Genomic DNA, 14,842 nt, shown 5'->3' on the forward strand with positions numbered 1-14,842 from the left:
AACCCATGCAAAGAGAAATTCTCACGCAACAGCATGCCACCGGGAGCAAAGCAAGCGAGCTGGGAGGAGGGGAAGAGAGATGAGGGATGGATGAAGGAAGGTCTGATTGCATAATGTAAACACGGTGCTGTCATGACAAAGCCACTCCGAGTGAGAATCCTCCATGTAGAGCAGGAGGAGAAAGGCATCCTGCCGGGGAAGCTCACAGTAGGGCACGTAATTGAATCGCTGACTCTAAAAAGGTCATTTTCTAGTTTGTTCCTCCAAATTTATATTTCAAAATTATGTGGGAAAAATTGGATTTAACTGTTTAAATGTGATTGTTTTCTTATTACTATCCGTGTTTCAGGCAAAGGTCACGGTTGAGAGTGTAGGTTATTTTTCATGACTACGATCAATGTGGTTTAAAGATTATATATCTAATTTTACCGTGTAACTCGGTAGGCCAACTACTGCAGAAAGTAGGATGCACCTCCTGAGTCGATCACTTGAGCCTGCCTAAAACTGCACTGCAACAAGCTGGAAATACAGATTATAGGAAATGTCAATTGCTTTTCTGCATTTAGTAGCAATCTAAATGCCAATTTTCTCTGGATTTGCTGCTTGTGGAAGGTTTCACAATGTAACTCTCCAGCCTCATTAAGGGAGTGAAAGGGATGTTTTGACAGCACTGTGTCTACAAAATTCACAAATCGATTTACCAAACCCCTCTTTTCCAACCTGGAATACACACAAGTGGTACTTACGTGGTCGACGGAGTCCTCAGCTCTCCACTGACGGGGGAGAAAGGAAGGAGGAGAGAAAAATGGAGACACAGAATTTTAAGGGGCAACGTGGAGGAAGGGGATGACGACGACAACAGCAGGGGTTAGCAGGACTGGGTTGGGGGATTACAACACTTATATACAGAGGGTCACTTGGCACAGGCTGTACCAGGAGAAGAAATGGCATAGAGCAATTTTCTACATGCTGCTAGCCTGCACAGTAGGTTTGAGATCATTCACACAAACAGGGGCAAAGAGCTTCCTTCTCATATGGATGGAGAGGTCACCAATTCCTAACTTTGCAGTCCTTTCCCTTCTGGCTTTGCACTTTTCTGCCTCTTCCACAAGCAGAAGCAAGAGGGGACACTTTGTACCAACAAGACTCTGGGGCTGATTGCTGCCCACAAGTCACTTACACTTGCCATCTCTTGTTGAGAACCAAAGACTTCAATACACAAATCTCAGAGGGTACTCTCTGCAGGGAAGCACTAATGCAACATTCACAGAGCTTCTCTTTCCTGTATCATCTGGAATAAAATGCTCTCGGCATCTCAGAAAACCTAGAAGTGCCATCTCTTGTGCCTGGTGCCAGAGAGGCTGAGATGTCACCCAGAGCTCCACACTACTCTGCTCCTCTCCAATGGTGCTGTGTGGCTTGGAGTAAGGCTCAAAGCTGGTGCATGAACTGAGGAAACAGCTTCTCACTCCTAATTACACAACACCAAATGGCAAACACTCTTTTGGCAAGAGCAGCCCTGCAGGTAAGACTTCTACACAAACCATTTCCCAGCAAAAGCTCACATGGATTCCCAGCCATGGCAGCTCAGTCAGGGCTCTGAAGAGGGAACACACAAGTTTCTGGCTGGATTTGGGGTTCTAAGGCATCAAAGCTGCATTGGGGTGGTGAGACTTAGCAGACCTTGGCTGCTGCCACACATGCCTGTAGCACTGTTCTTTGTGGTTGATGCACCAAAGGAAGGTTCGCAGAGATCACAGCGAGCTCTCTCAGCCAAGGTGATACATTACATCTCAGGTTACTAAAGCTGCCTGGAGGAAGCACCGGTCGATGGGTTCAAGCACAGAGATGAAAGTAGAAGATAGGTATTATTGCCCCTGACTCACAGCGTGAGCCTTGGCAAGCCTTGCTTCTGAGCCTGTGCTGCCAGCTGTGAAATGGTGCTCAGACACTGACTTCCTCAGGACACCGGGAGCTCAGCTAATGCTGCCGAAGTGCTTGGGAACCTGCAAGGGTGGCAGAAGTACTAAATGGCATTAAAGCTACAAGTTGCCTTTCATGCTCAGGCTATTTGAGGCGGCTCTCAGAGGCTGCAGCCACTCAGTACTGCTGAGTACTCTCCTCAGCAGTAAAATACAAGGCAGACCTTCAAAATATTTGTTATTTTATCCTCTAAATTCAGAAAGAAACAACTATTGGAGAAACATTCCTCTAAGATTTTATTGTAGTTCACTTACTTGATGCCATGAGACTGCAGTAGAATTATACCCCTAAACCATCTTAAAATTTAATTTCAGTGAAGAGGTCAAGCTGTCCCTTAAGACTCCCTATAAATCCAAGGCCCTTGCTAAGGATTATGGTCACTAAAGGCCCTCCTTCCACACACATCTTGGTGGCATTTCCCATGTTGCAAGCTTAGCTCAAGCCAAGTTACTGCTGTTAATGCCCTACCTGCACTGGCCGGCGCGCAGCGTGGTCAGCAGCCACACACTCTGCCCTGCTGATATAAAACCTAGCAGAAGTCTTGCTAGAGGAAGGATAGGAGGCCTGGTGGCTCTTTCTCCCAGACTACACTTCTGCTCCAACACCACCACGTCTCTGATGGTGGGGTCCACATGGATGGTAACACCCCAACCCACCTCTGTGAGGCTGCAGGAGCAGAAGGTGACACCCCGCTGCGACAAGCAGCAGAGTAGAGCCGGGCTCAGGAGGCTACTGCATCTCACAGCCTCTCACACCACAGCAGGGAGTTATCACCAACTAGGATTTCAGACCAAGTGTTTAATGTTCAAACCCTGTTTGCTCTTAATGTTTCAGTGGACTTTAATCTTGCATCAGATCAGAGTGCAAAGAAACGCCTTGAGATCTGTGCTGGAGGACTAACAGTGAAAAGCCAGGTCTGCATAAATACCCTGGTAGAAATTCGGTTTCATTATGAAAAGATCATCCACAGATCAAAACGCTTCCTTCCTTAAACTAGCTCAATTGCTTCTAAGCTGTTTAAGGTTGGTCAGTAAGACAGATTGATCTGAAAAGCCCAGGAGCTGTCATAAAAAGAACTCAGACTGTGCTGTGTGCATGAGGCAGGATGGCTCAGGGAAGTGCTAAAGCTAACAGTGTGTATTTATGGCAGCTGCAATGCCTTAACGTTTCATTTTACACTTCAACACTGCACAGTGTAGTCATGTCTCACCAGGGAACGTCTGTTTTCCCTGACCATGGCTCTTGCAAAACACAGACTCAAGCCCTCCTAAACAGCCCCAGCTATGGAGAGTGGATACTGTGGTTTTCCTGCAGATCCCTCCCCTTTCTGCTTCTGTGACCGTGGTGCAACAGTGAAACTCCTGATGTAAACCTGGGTGCTCAGACTGTGGGATGTGGAGGGGTCTGAGGGCTCCAGAACTTCACCTCTGTCCTTTACTGAAATGCCTCTTGGATGTTTTGTTCCACTTATGAAGCAGAGTACGTCTCACCTCCACGCCAGACTCTTACCTAGACGAGTACAGACGCATGAGGAGCTGTTCCAAGCAGGTTCAGATAAAGATCCTTGCCTATCACACAGTGGAAGGGGGAGGCTGTAAATTCCTCTGTGTTATGCCTGGGGTGGGCACTGCCCAGGGAGAACAGGAGTCTCTTCCTCCCCTTTCTCCTTTGATCTCAATCCAACAGCTCGAAGTGCTTGCCTGTTACTTCTTCCTGCTCTTCCAGAGCACGCTCAGTCTGCATGGTGGATGGAGAAGTGCTGTCTGTGAAGACCACACAATCTTCCTGTGAGCCTGCAGCCCTTCTCATGAGGAGCACATCTCTTCCTGGCTATGAGGTGGGAGTTTCTCCTGCACAAAACCTGATCTGGTACCCAGCTGTACACAGCCAGCTCCCAGCAGCAGAAGCATGGCAAAGCTCTCTGGGCAGGCTGGGTCTGCAGAGGGCTGTAAGGAGCTGGTTAACCTGCCTGCTGGATCCCAAGTGCGATGCAGGCAGAAGGTTCCCTGGCAAGTATCCTGCACAGTCAAGAGCTGGAGCAGCTGTCGACGCTGCACTGCAGTGTGGGGAGAAAGTCCTGTCTGGCTGAGGACAAGCAGACTGGGACCAGGACACAACGGATCAACAGCTAGATTCACGCAACGTCTAGCTGCCTGTCTTTGAAAGAGAAGAAAACAAGTCATATTTGCATGGGAATCCAAAGGGAGGGTCCCTCCTTTGTGCCCAGGGCTCCAGTCTGAGCACTGTTGCACTGCTGGGACCAGGGAAGGGATGGAGGGGATCAAGCCCACTGCTCCTCCTGACACACTGCACCTGGCCAGGCATTGGAGACCAAGGAAACCATCTGGCCCCCATCCTCCCCAGAGGAGCCTCAATGCTTCTGTCCCATGGCCCTGATACCTTGCACTCCCTCAAGCCAGCAAGGGCTTGTAGGAGAGCAGTGGAGTGCAGCTGAGACCCTGCACTGGTGACCCTGCTCCTTTCAAAGGGACTCTTGGTGCTTGGATGCATTGTGCACACAGACTCGGGACACAGAAATGCATCTTCTGGCATCTCCTACCATGGGACCTGGCTCGGCCGTGACAGGCAATGCCTGTGCAGGAGGTGGTGTGGGTATCACACCCAGCTCTGCAGCAACACACACTCTCTCCCTGTGCACTCCTCCACAGAGTATGGTCACATTTGCTTGTCCATCAGTCTGTCTGTAGGAGGTGAGAGCTCAGGCTGGAAGGCACAGAGAAGTCTGACAGAGGTAATCAGTCACAGGCACAGCCACAGAGAGGGGGGGAGAGGCCTTGACTCCACTGCAGGACCTTCCTAACGACTGATTACTCTCCCTAGGCAGGAGGCTGTAAAATAAAATGTGATCTCTCCAGAACCAGGGCACCCACTTCTCCGCTGATCTTTTACTTCTTTCCGCTCAAATGGTTTTGAAAACCCAGAATCTATATTATCTGCATAGCTAACATCTCCATTCCCTTTCCCTTTCCCTTTCATCTTCGTTTACTCTCTCTCTCTTTTTCATCTTCAATCAGGAAAAACCATGAGTCAGCTTTAATACCAGTGTCTTCATACCATCTGCAGGCAGCAGATTACGTGGTACATACCTACTCAAAATCAGCAGACAGCCTGGCTAGGCAGGAGGGCTCTGCCTACAAGTCCAAAGCATTTCTTCTCTGACCCCAGATTTTCAATCAGTTTAATTCTCTCTTTGTGCACGGCTATAAACGTTTATGACTGTTTGTGAGTACGAACTGTGGCTGTATTCTGTCCATCCTCACCCTGCAACCTTCAGGGACAGGTGTGCTGGTGAATCTTTTTGTTTTCTTTCTATAGAAAATTACTCTTCCGAGACTACTCATTAATGTTTGATCTGGCTGTTTGCAAAGACACGCACTGCTGTACTGAAAGATGGAAGCTCTTACAGGGTTCCTCAGCTTCTGGAGCAGCTGCATTTCATCATAACCACAGGTCATGCCTGGTTTCTCACTCTTTTGGGAAATAAGGATTTCTTCTGCCAAGTCAGTGAAACCTCTTCCCTGCAGGGTCATCATTAGTTTATCCCAAGAGTGACATGACTCCTTCAGAGCAGTCACTTCTCTGCAATGATCTTTTGGCCTGCACTTCTGTCCAAAAATGACACTGGATGAGTTCTGTACCATACATACCAGAAAAAAAAAATAATAATTGCAGCAATCAAGAACTTTCCCACATAAATTCACCAAATACAAAAAGACTGGTAAGTGATCTGACAGGCCAGGAGACTCTGAGCAACTTGCCTCCTTGATGCACACATTCAAAGTAATGCAAAATCCAGCACTCCTTGGAAAGTTTCTGGCTCTGGCATCCTCATCCCTGCACATTAGCACAGAGTTTCTCTCTCTGAAATGTATGAGTAAGGACGGAAAGCAGAACTGGCTGGGCAAGCATGAAATATTTGAAAACACCACCAGGAACAACATTGCCAACTTCGCCCACCTACGCTTGGGACCAACCCATTAACTCCCAACTCCAGCTGAACAACACAACATCAATTGTTCAAACAACACAGAAGATTATATCCTCCTGGAATAAGTAAAGGGCACTAAGCAGCTTTTCTAACGATTAAAATCAAGCAACATCTGAAACGTAAACAGAGACGTGCCCCAGACAACACTGCAAGGACCCTCAAAGCATTTTCTCTCTTTAAAGTTTTCCCCTTCCACGTTATTACTGAGTTTTATCCTTCAGAATATGAATGGGGAGCAAAGCCGCCTCTGTGCGCTCGCTCCCCACTGACAAACGTATAAATGATTCACAGCTGCGTTCAGGAGACAGATCAATTAATCGTTGCAGCTCTCCAGTATTTATATTGGGCATCATTCAAGCAAGCCAGCTCGGAATCGATTCCTCCTTGCTTCCAACAGCAGCAGATCCTGTACTTCATTTATACGATTATCTTTTGTTGAGAACAGCACGGGTCATCTAGGATGAAGGACCCTTGCTCCAGAGAACAGTTGTATTTCATCACAGATAGGGCCCCAAAAACTTCCCTGGACCCTGGGAAAGACGCAACTCCACACTGCTGGGCCAAGCAGAGTGCACAGCTATGCCTGGAGCTCTGTGTGGGAACGGGGCCTCAGCTCACAGCTGCTGAGGCAGCCAGGAGATCACATAAATACGAGCAGATTGCTGCATGGGGATATCAGAGGGCAAAGTCATTTACAACCAATACAGGCCTGCATCTCATGCTCCCTCCCAGCCTTTCCCAGGCTCAGTTGGCTTCACCTGCAGTTTGACTTCAAGAGGCAATGTGAGGTCAAGTTCTTGCCTTGCAAAAGCAGGAGGAAAGGGAGGCTTTGCTGAGCCAGGGGAGGGCTGGTGTGCTGTGCCCACCCAATGGTGCAGAGCCACCCCCGTGTCCCACAAGGAGGCAGCAGCTGGTAGACTCTGCCAAGACAGAAGTTTTGCCCTGAACGCAGACAGCAGGATGAAAGAAGCAGACTCAAGACTTATTTAAAACTCTCCAACAGTTTATAACCTAACTGGCAAAACAGAATTTGCTCCAGCTGGAGTGTGTATGGGATGTGGCAGGCAGAGAGAGGTATGCATCAGAGATGGGGCATCATCTTTCCTACAGCAATCCTTCCCTAATTAAACTTTTCCCCCATTTGATAACCACACTTTAGGGATAAACTCTTTGCCTCGGTCAGGCAGGGCTGAGTCCCACACTCTGGAGTCACAAGAGGAGGCCAAGATATACTTGGATCCAGCCAGCCTAGCCCTCTGCTGACAGGGAAGGTGCTGTGCCCACCAGCCCACGGTGCCCACACTGTACCTGTGCTTCTGACAGCATGACGTCTTTGATCACTGGCTGCCCTCGGGGCTCGTTGTTTTCCAGCTTCACATAGGTCACCTGGTACCCACGGATCTGCCCGTGCTGCTTGTTGGAGATGGGCAGCTTCCAGCTCACCCGGATGGCAGTCGAGTTCACAGACTCTACCTCCACCTTTCGTGGTGGGGCACTGGGCACTGTAACACACACAGGACGGACAGTTAGCAGGTACCACACAACTGCTGACAGCTACTTTTCACTCCTTTGCTACTGTCCCTCCTGGCCCTGCTGGCACCAGTTCCCTGTACCTGCCCTGGATGCCATACTGCAGCTTCCCAGCATGACTACGTCCCCGACCCTTTTCCAGAACCCGAGCACTTTTGCATGGCTGTGTTTCGCAGGAACACCCCTAACAAAAGCCACTGTGCTGGATCCAACCCAAGGTCCATCCACCCCTCTCTTGTCTCCAGCAGTAGGGGAGCAAGGATGAACACAAGAACACAGCAGAGTACAAAGACAATAGTAACCACCTGTAACTCAGGGGGCCCTGTGACAGACGCAGGGGTTTTGATGCCTTCTTTGCATCCTGCCTGTCACACCTCCTCCTCTCAGATCCCTCGCACAGCTAAATGCAGTCCAACAGCCCCAGGTAGCATGAACAGGCACCGAGCTGGCCTTGCAGGGAGCCCCGGTACCTGCCATCAGCCAGCACGCACACGCGCTCTCCCCCTGTGACAGCAAGAGGTTAATGAGGGGGAAAAGCACTGTCCTAAAACAATAACCCAGAGCTCATAGACAGCAGTCACTGAACTCAGCCAGATAAAGGGACCTGTGGGGATTGTGACAGCTCTGGGGACTGTATTTCATGCACGGCTAGCTGAATGCTTTTTGATAATAAAATGAAAAATTACACTGCCCAGAAAATATCAATTTTCTTGCAAGGTGAGGCCCGTTTAAAAATGTATTTATACCCTATTTACCATTTGGAAAAATTACCTCCTTATTACTTTTTGCTCCTGCATTGACTGTGACAAAAATGTCAATGCTAAAAAATTAGCCTCTCGGTTGCTCCCGGAAAGCTCCTTCCGGCTGGAGCAGCTGGGAGCAGAGGTGTGTGCTCCCTGCAGAGCATTGCTACTGCTGCACGAGTGCATGGGACCCAAGTGAAGGACCTGAGCTCCACCCTAGCACCTCTACTACCCCTTCCACTGTCTGGGAACAGTCTGTCCAGGGGTTTAGAACCCCCTATACCCCAATCCTCAACACATCAAGACATAATCGGTATTAGATAATTAGGGAGGGATAGCTGTCAAGCAGACAGAATGACTACTGATATTCTAACCAACTAGATGGGAAGAAACAGCTACCCAGCAGGTAAGCACAGTTTTTAAGCCGTAGGGCAGTTCATTATTTTCCCCAGATGTCCTTCTTAATTGTAGATAATTAAATAAAATAGAGGAAGGAGGAATGGAGCATGTTAGCACCATGAGGCCAATGCAAGGTATGGGAACGGAGGGGGCTGTGCTTGAACAGTTACCACCTCGGGTCTGGAGCAGCCTACGCTGTAATCCACAACGCACTTAGTGCAGTGACCTTGCGCAAGCCACGGGGCTCTCCTGCCCTAGCAAGACACCTGCCCACACACACAGTTGGGAGTCCAAGCGAAAAACAAGATCCTCCCTGAGAACCAGACAGAAGCCGTGTGTCAAGCTCTGGAGGCCTGGGCAGGACATGATAGGGGGATGTTGCGGGGACACGAAGAAGATGTGAACGTGAGCAGATGACAGTGTTTCGAGGAACGCTATCCTACCCCACTGCGGGAAGTACGTGCTGCGTCTGAAACCCAAACAGCAAAAGTTCAGCTTGCTTTCAGATCACACTTGAGCATTTCTTGTTCCTTCATCATGGGTATCTACTGAGCATCGGCACGTCACAGGAATATGAAATCACTCCTGACAGCTAAGCTGGAATGTCCAACCACGGTGCCTGAAAACTAACTGAGTGAGCTTGTTGCGACATTTCTGGGGTAGCAGCTTCCCCTGGGCTACAACTCTGTTGAATGAGAACTGAAGCAAACAATACAGGCAGCAGGAGACACACAGATGTGTTTGCCAGCCCTGGAATGCAGTCAGCCAGTGTTCCCAGACGCCACTTCCAGAGCCACAGAGATGTGGGGGACAGTGGCAGCCCATTTAGGGAAACTGTAACATGTCTGGTTTCAATTTGCTACGCTGACTGGGCAATGCAAAGATCATCCTTTCTTTGCCTGGGCACTGCATCTCTTTCTTCTCCCATTAAATCTGCAGCTTCTGGGGTCAGCATGCAGCCATGGAAGCTCCTACTGTCACCCTGAGCTCCGGCACTTTCAAAGGAAATGGCTTAAGTCATGATGACATAACTGACAGCCCTGCTAATACAAAGCAATTTCTCTTTAAAGCTGTCGTATCCAGTAAAGTGTTCTGTACATGCCATATTCTGACTCTTGAGTGGAAGAGCAGATTTATATAAGCTGCGACTTGCCTGGAAGCTGGGGCAGGAAGCAGCTTTCCCGTGGTATCTACAAGTTTCGAATGCATTTCTTTTCCCCTCGTTAGTTTGCTGGATTTCAGGTCAACAAGTAAACTTTAAGTCCTGATGTCACAGTGAGAGGGAAGCCTTAGGCTGGGGGAACTCACGTAACCTTCAGTAAAATGGACCCCACTGCCACCAAATACTACAAAGCTAAAATGGCAAAGCAGTGTGACGCACTGCCAACACACAGAGGACCCTTGTGGGACCATACTGGGACATCTGACCCACAGTCTGGAGGCAAACATGGCATCAGGGTAAGGGCAGAGCAATTCCCCATCACCACTCCAGGGTGACCGTGGAAACCCACTCCCTGGGACAGCTGACCACAGCACTGCTCCTGACAGCCTCTGATCCTGCCTGCAAGCACTCCCAGGCCAATATCCCCACTCCTTTTCCCCCACTTTCTCAGTAACTCAGCTAGGAGACTCCTACCCCAAGGTGGCAGCTGAAGGAGCTGTTCTGTAACACCTACCATCCTCATCAGTGCGCACGTGCACGGGGATGCTCTCCGGTCCTGGACCCACATCAGTGTGAGCCCTTACCCACACCTTGTACTCGGTCCATTTCTCCAGGTCCTTGATCTCCCAGCTGGAGTGCTCCCGTCCAATGCCATCCACCACATGCTTGGTGTTGTCATCTCCTTCCACTGCCTGGTACGCAATGGAGTACTGGGTGATGACCCCATTGCGGCTCTGGGCAGGCGGTGGCACCCAACTTACCCGGATGGTAGTGGAGCTGGTGCTTACACACTCGACTTCTTGGGGTGGGGCGGAGGGGGCTGGGGATAAATAAATGAAGTGGGGAGATGAAGGGAAATGAGTGGAAAAAAACCAAACAAAAATGCACAGGGAACTTTTACCCAGCCAACTGAGCACCGAACACCCACATGGAAATTCAGCCAGCAGCCTGCCTTCCTTGCAGATTATCAGAGATGGCACTAGGGGCAATTTGTATTTGAAAGCCTGATAAACAGCATGGAGACAGAAGTGCTGTTCTGCATCAGAGAACACCTCTTCCCAAAGCAGTTCTGGTCGCTCACTTCACCAAAGACAACAAATGGCAGTGAGGGGAGGGGTGTGTGAGAGAGAGAGACTGGTAGGGAGAAGAAAGATGCTTTGAGTGAAGATCTGAAGCAGATGGAAACCAGAAGAGGTAGGAAGCTGCAGAAGGCAGGACTGGCAGAAGGGGAAGCTCACACACCAGACTGTATGAAGGCTTGCAAAAACCCGCTCCTAGACAAGTGGAGGAAACAAAAGAGGATGGGGGAAGCAGGTGGCTGAGGTTGGCTGGAGTGTGTCCAGGAGGGGTTTCAAGTCATGACCATCGGCCATGAGCAGCACCCTGACCCAGGTGGGAGCCAGGCACCATGTGGAAACAGGAGATGACTTTGTGGTGTGCCTTGTATCCAGAGCTGACTGCTTCATGCCTGCCAAACCGGCTACCTGCCGTGGTCGCTTCTTCTGCCCTGTGGAGGAGCGGCACAGGGGAAGCCAGGCAGGTCTCATCCCCTCCCACACAAAAAAACACCTGCAGTTTAGGTTAGCTTCTAAGCCCCAGCAATGCTAATGGGTCAAAGGGGGAGCAGTAGGATCTGGGTGGTGGATGCTGCTCTTTGGCATGAGGAGTGGTCCCCTCCACACAGCACTGCTGGGGAAGAGCAGTGAAACAAAGCTGGGGAGGGGGGAAAAGAGGCCAGGAAAGGAGAGATGACCTGGACAAAGCAGAGCATCTCCAGGAGCATCTGCAGGCCTGGTTCATTCCCTTCTCCAGCCTTGCAGAACTGCTGTCCTGTTGCACCAGGGCCCTGGCAGCATGAAGCCCTCTCACAGCAGCAGCAGCTCCCTCTGATTTGGCCTCCCTGCCCAGGGATGCTGCAGAAGCACAGATGCACAGAAGGCAAGGGTGGAAGGCTGGAGAAAGAAGGGAGCCCACCTGGTCAGGGAAGGCACATGGCAGGTGGGTGCATCCCTGGGTGCTTGCACAGAAGGCAAGAGCCCTAAGCAGAGAGGGCAGGGTACCATCACCAAAAAAAAAGGTTCAAGGTATCTTGCTTTGCCACAGGGGTGGAAGGTTGCTTCCATTCTTCACTGCACCCAGAAACACCTGAAAAAAGGCAGGTGACCCCCTCCTCTCCCTGCAGTCCTTGAAGCCATCAGTGCACCAGAGCTGGTTGTCCCAGGGCACGAGGACAAACCTGCCTGCTTGCTGCCTGTGCAAAGGCAGACACAACCTACATTACTTCACATGGTGGCAGGAACCTCAGGTAATTAAAGCACCCAACAACTGTGCTTTGGCTTTGCTGGGCACTGGCTGGCAGTGGGAGAAGATCTGAAAAAAATGGGGACAGTGGGACTGCCTAATGCCACTGGTGACCTCTGCTTGCAGGGATCAGGCCCACCTGCTTGCAGAGGCAGTCGCAGGCTGCATGGGGCTCTTAGTGCCCACTTCTGGGCTCAGGGAGCAGGACCCATCCCTGGGACCTGTGCTGGGGTGCCTGGAGAGAGGAAAGATGGAGGGAGAGTGGGCAGTGACAGGGCTGGAAGACGTGATGCCTGAGTGGAGTCAGGCTGCTGTGATGGGAGCTACACTGGGGGAAAGAGAAGTCTCTTGAAGCAATGCGTGGAAGCAAACAGCCGCCTACGAGAGGGAGGCAGAGCGGGATCAGCCCTGCCATCTGGTGTACCGGAAGGAAGCAGGGGCAGAAAATGAATCCTCACAGTCTTGTGGTTCATCAGCAGAGAAGTGGCAGGGAAGAGAGTAGGAAGATACAGCACCAAAGCAACACTGAAAGTGAGTTCAGGGAGGGCACAGGCTAGACCCTAAGGAGCCTGGCGAGCCTTTCCTTTGCCCTTTCTGCAGAGAGGCCCTTTGCAGAAGTGACCTGCTCTGGCTTTTGGCTTCCACAGCATCCCTTGGGATGCAGCAGTGAGCTCCTCCTAGAAAGGCAGGTTTGGCTGGCAGCATGGGCAGGTCAAACATTGGCTGTTGACTGGGTAAGAGTCATATACATGATGTGCAAGGCAAAAACTCAGAATAACACTTAAAGAAAGCAAAATAAAAATTGGTAACATGAGCAGGATCAACTTAAAATGCACAAGGAGTGGAAGTGTCCCTCCTGGGGCCAGCAAAGAGCAGACTGGGTGGCCAGCATGCACCTACACATGCAGATGTACCCACATGAACGCTGTGCAAACCTTTGCTGCCTCCAGGCTACTCACACTGGCCTCCCCCACCAGCCCACAGCAGCCCAGCGCACTCACTCCTCAAGCTAAGGTAAAGGCCCACCTTCGTGTTTCGACTGAGAACCTCATGTTAATGCTGAGGCCTGATGGGCACAGAGCTGACGCGTCTCTCCTGCATCATACTGCTTGCCTGAGGCACTGCAAACTCCTGGAAAACTCCCCCGTGCTCCTCAGCCCCTCAAACCAGCATTGCTTGTATTCTTCCCAGGGTGCTCAGCAACTAAGCAAGCAGCTTCGAAAGAAAGGCAGCTGTCTTCTCAGGAGATGGGGTTTGAGCTGTGCTGCTGAAAGGGTGCAAAAGGGCACTGCATCCCTCTGGCCTTCCTGGATAAGCATCCCTACCACTTCAGAGCACGGATGCCACAAGAAAAACTCAGCAGCAGCAATACAGATGTCCTTCTCCAGGCCATTAGTGACTCATTAGTGATGATGTGCCTCCTACCTTGCCCTTGACTGTTTTGTCAGGGCCAGGAATAGAGATTGAAGACAGACTGCTTCTGCAGTTTGTGTCCCACCTGAACATGTCAACCTCCAAGGCCCTACAGCCTTTCTCAAGGAAACCAGATAAGCAGGAAGGAGACCAATTTGAAGCTGGGAGCAACAATCCTCCTAGATTATAAAGTTCTGAGGTCACAGGGGACTGATCCAAGCATCGGAAGTCAGGTGTTGCTATGTGCAGGCCCAAGAATGGTCTGGAGGTTATGCATTGTGCGTGCTACCTTTGCCAAGCTAAAGCAGAGCCTTCTCAAAGACCAAGTTCACTTTGAGACCCCCAGTACCCAAGAATCCACTCTGCCCTGGGACTGTTCAGCCAGTGGTTTGTCAACTTCCTGAACAGCCCAGTACTAACTGCAAAAGACCTCTCATAGACTAGAGTGCCATCAGAAATACTCTCAGGAAGGGGCCTGTAAACAAAGACCAAGTCAATTCTTGGGTAAATCGAAGAACTCCTAGGTGCCTTGGTGTAAGAAGGGTTTCACTGGTTAAACCAAGGTATTCCTGGGGCTTCTGGCCAAGTCTCTTCCAACCTGTACACATCTCTCTTACTAAACAGATGCCAGAACCAGTCAGCTACTGCTCCACTGGCCAGTGAAGAGACAACCTTCAAAATAGATCGGTGTGAGATGCCCTGTGAGCAGACAGCATGTGGAGTAGGTCATGGGAAGGTGTCTGCCTTGAAGAGTCCATGACAGGTTTCTCTTACTTGGACTGCTGTGAGACTCTGAAGGACTCATTTATGCACGGGGCTGTCTCTGCTTAAATGTGTTCAAGGATAAGAGCGTCCACTGATGGAATTAATTTAAGTTGCAGGAGAGTTGCTTCAAGCTTTGCCTACCAAGGCGAAAACTATCTGAAATCGGTATACAAATCCCCACACTCGGAATTTGCTCTCAATGTTCAAATATTTATAACTGCATGATCTGAACCTCTCTCCATTTCCATACCTGTCTCTCGTGCAGCACTAAGACACCATTAGCTCACTTAACGAGGTGGAGGAATCCCTGCGACTGATATGCTAATGAAGCTGAGTTTTCCTCAAAGAGAAGGTCGTTCCAACAGTAAGCAGAGCTGCTCTCCCCTGCCTGAGCTCCCTCACTAATGGCCATCTCAGGCACTGGCTGCTGTGCTTGCTGGCGCCCTCCCTGCAGGGAAGGCTGGCTGCCTTTGCCAACTGCTCACCCCACATAGCTAGTAAATCCCAGACAGACGGTGCTAACGGAAATGTCTTTTT

General features: G+C 50.3%; 1 protein-coding gene across 1 annotated transcript in view; it reads right to left on the reverse strand.

Moving 5' to 3' along the window:
- Positions 1-14,842, reverse strand: part of PTPRF (protein tyrosine phosphatase receptor type F) — a gene marked incomplete at both ends in the record, with an annotated part of 250,710 nt that overhangs the window by 52,534 nt on the left and 183,334 nt on the right. The window contains 3 exons of the mRNA XM_084266106.1: positions 747-773; positions 7,301-7,494; positions 10,341-10,646. Of these exons, the coding sequence (XP_084122232.1) occupies positions 747-773; positions 7,301-7,494; positions 10,341-10,646 (527 nt within the window). The remainder of the gene's footprint in view (positions 1-746; positions 774-7,300; positions 7,495-10,340; positions 10,647-14,842) is intronic.

The sequence above is a fragment of the Gallinula chloropus genome (genome assembly GCF_964237585.1).
Source record: "Gallinula chloropus genome assembly, chromosome: 6".
NCBI classification, from domain to species: Eukaryota; Metazoa; Chordata; class Aves; order Gruiformes; family Rallidae; genus Gallinula; species Gallinula chloropus.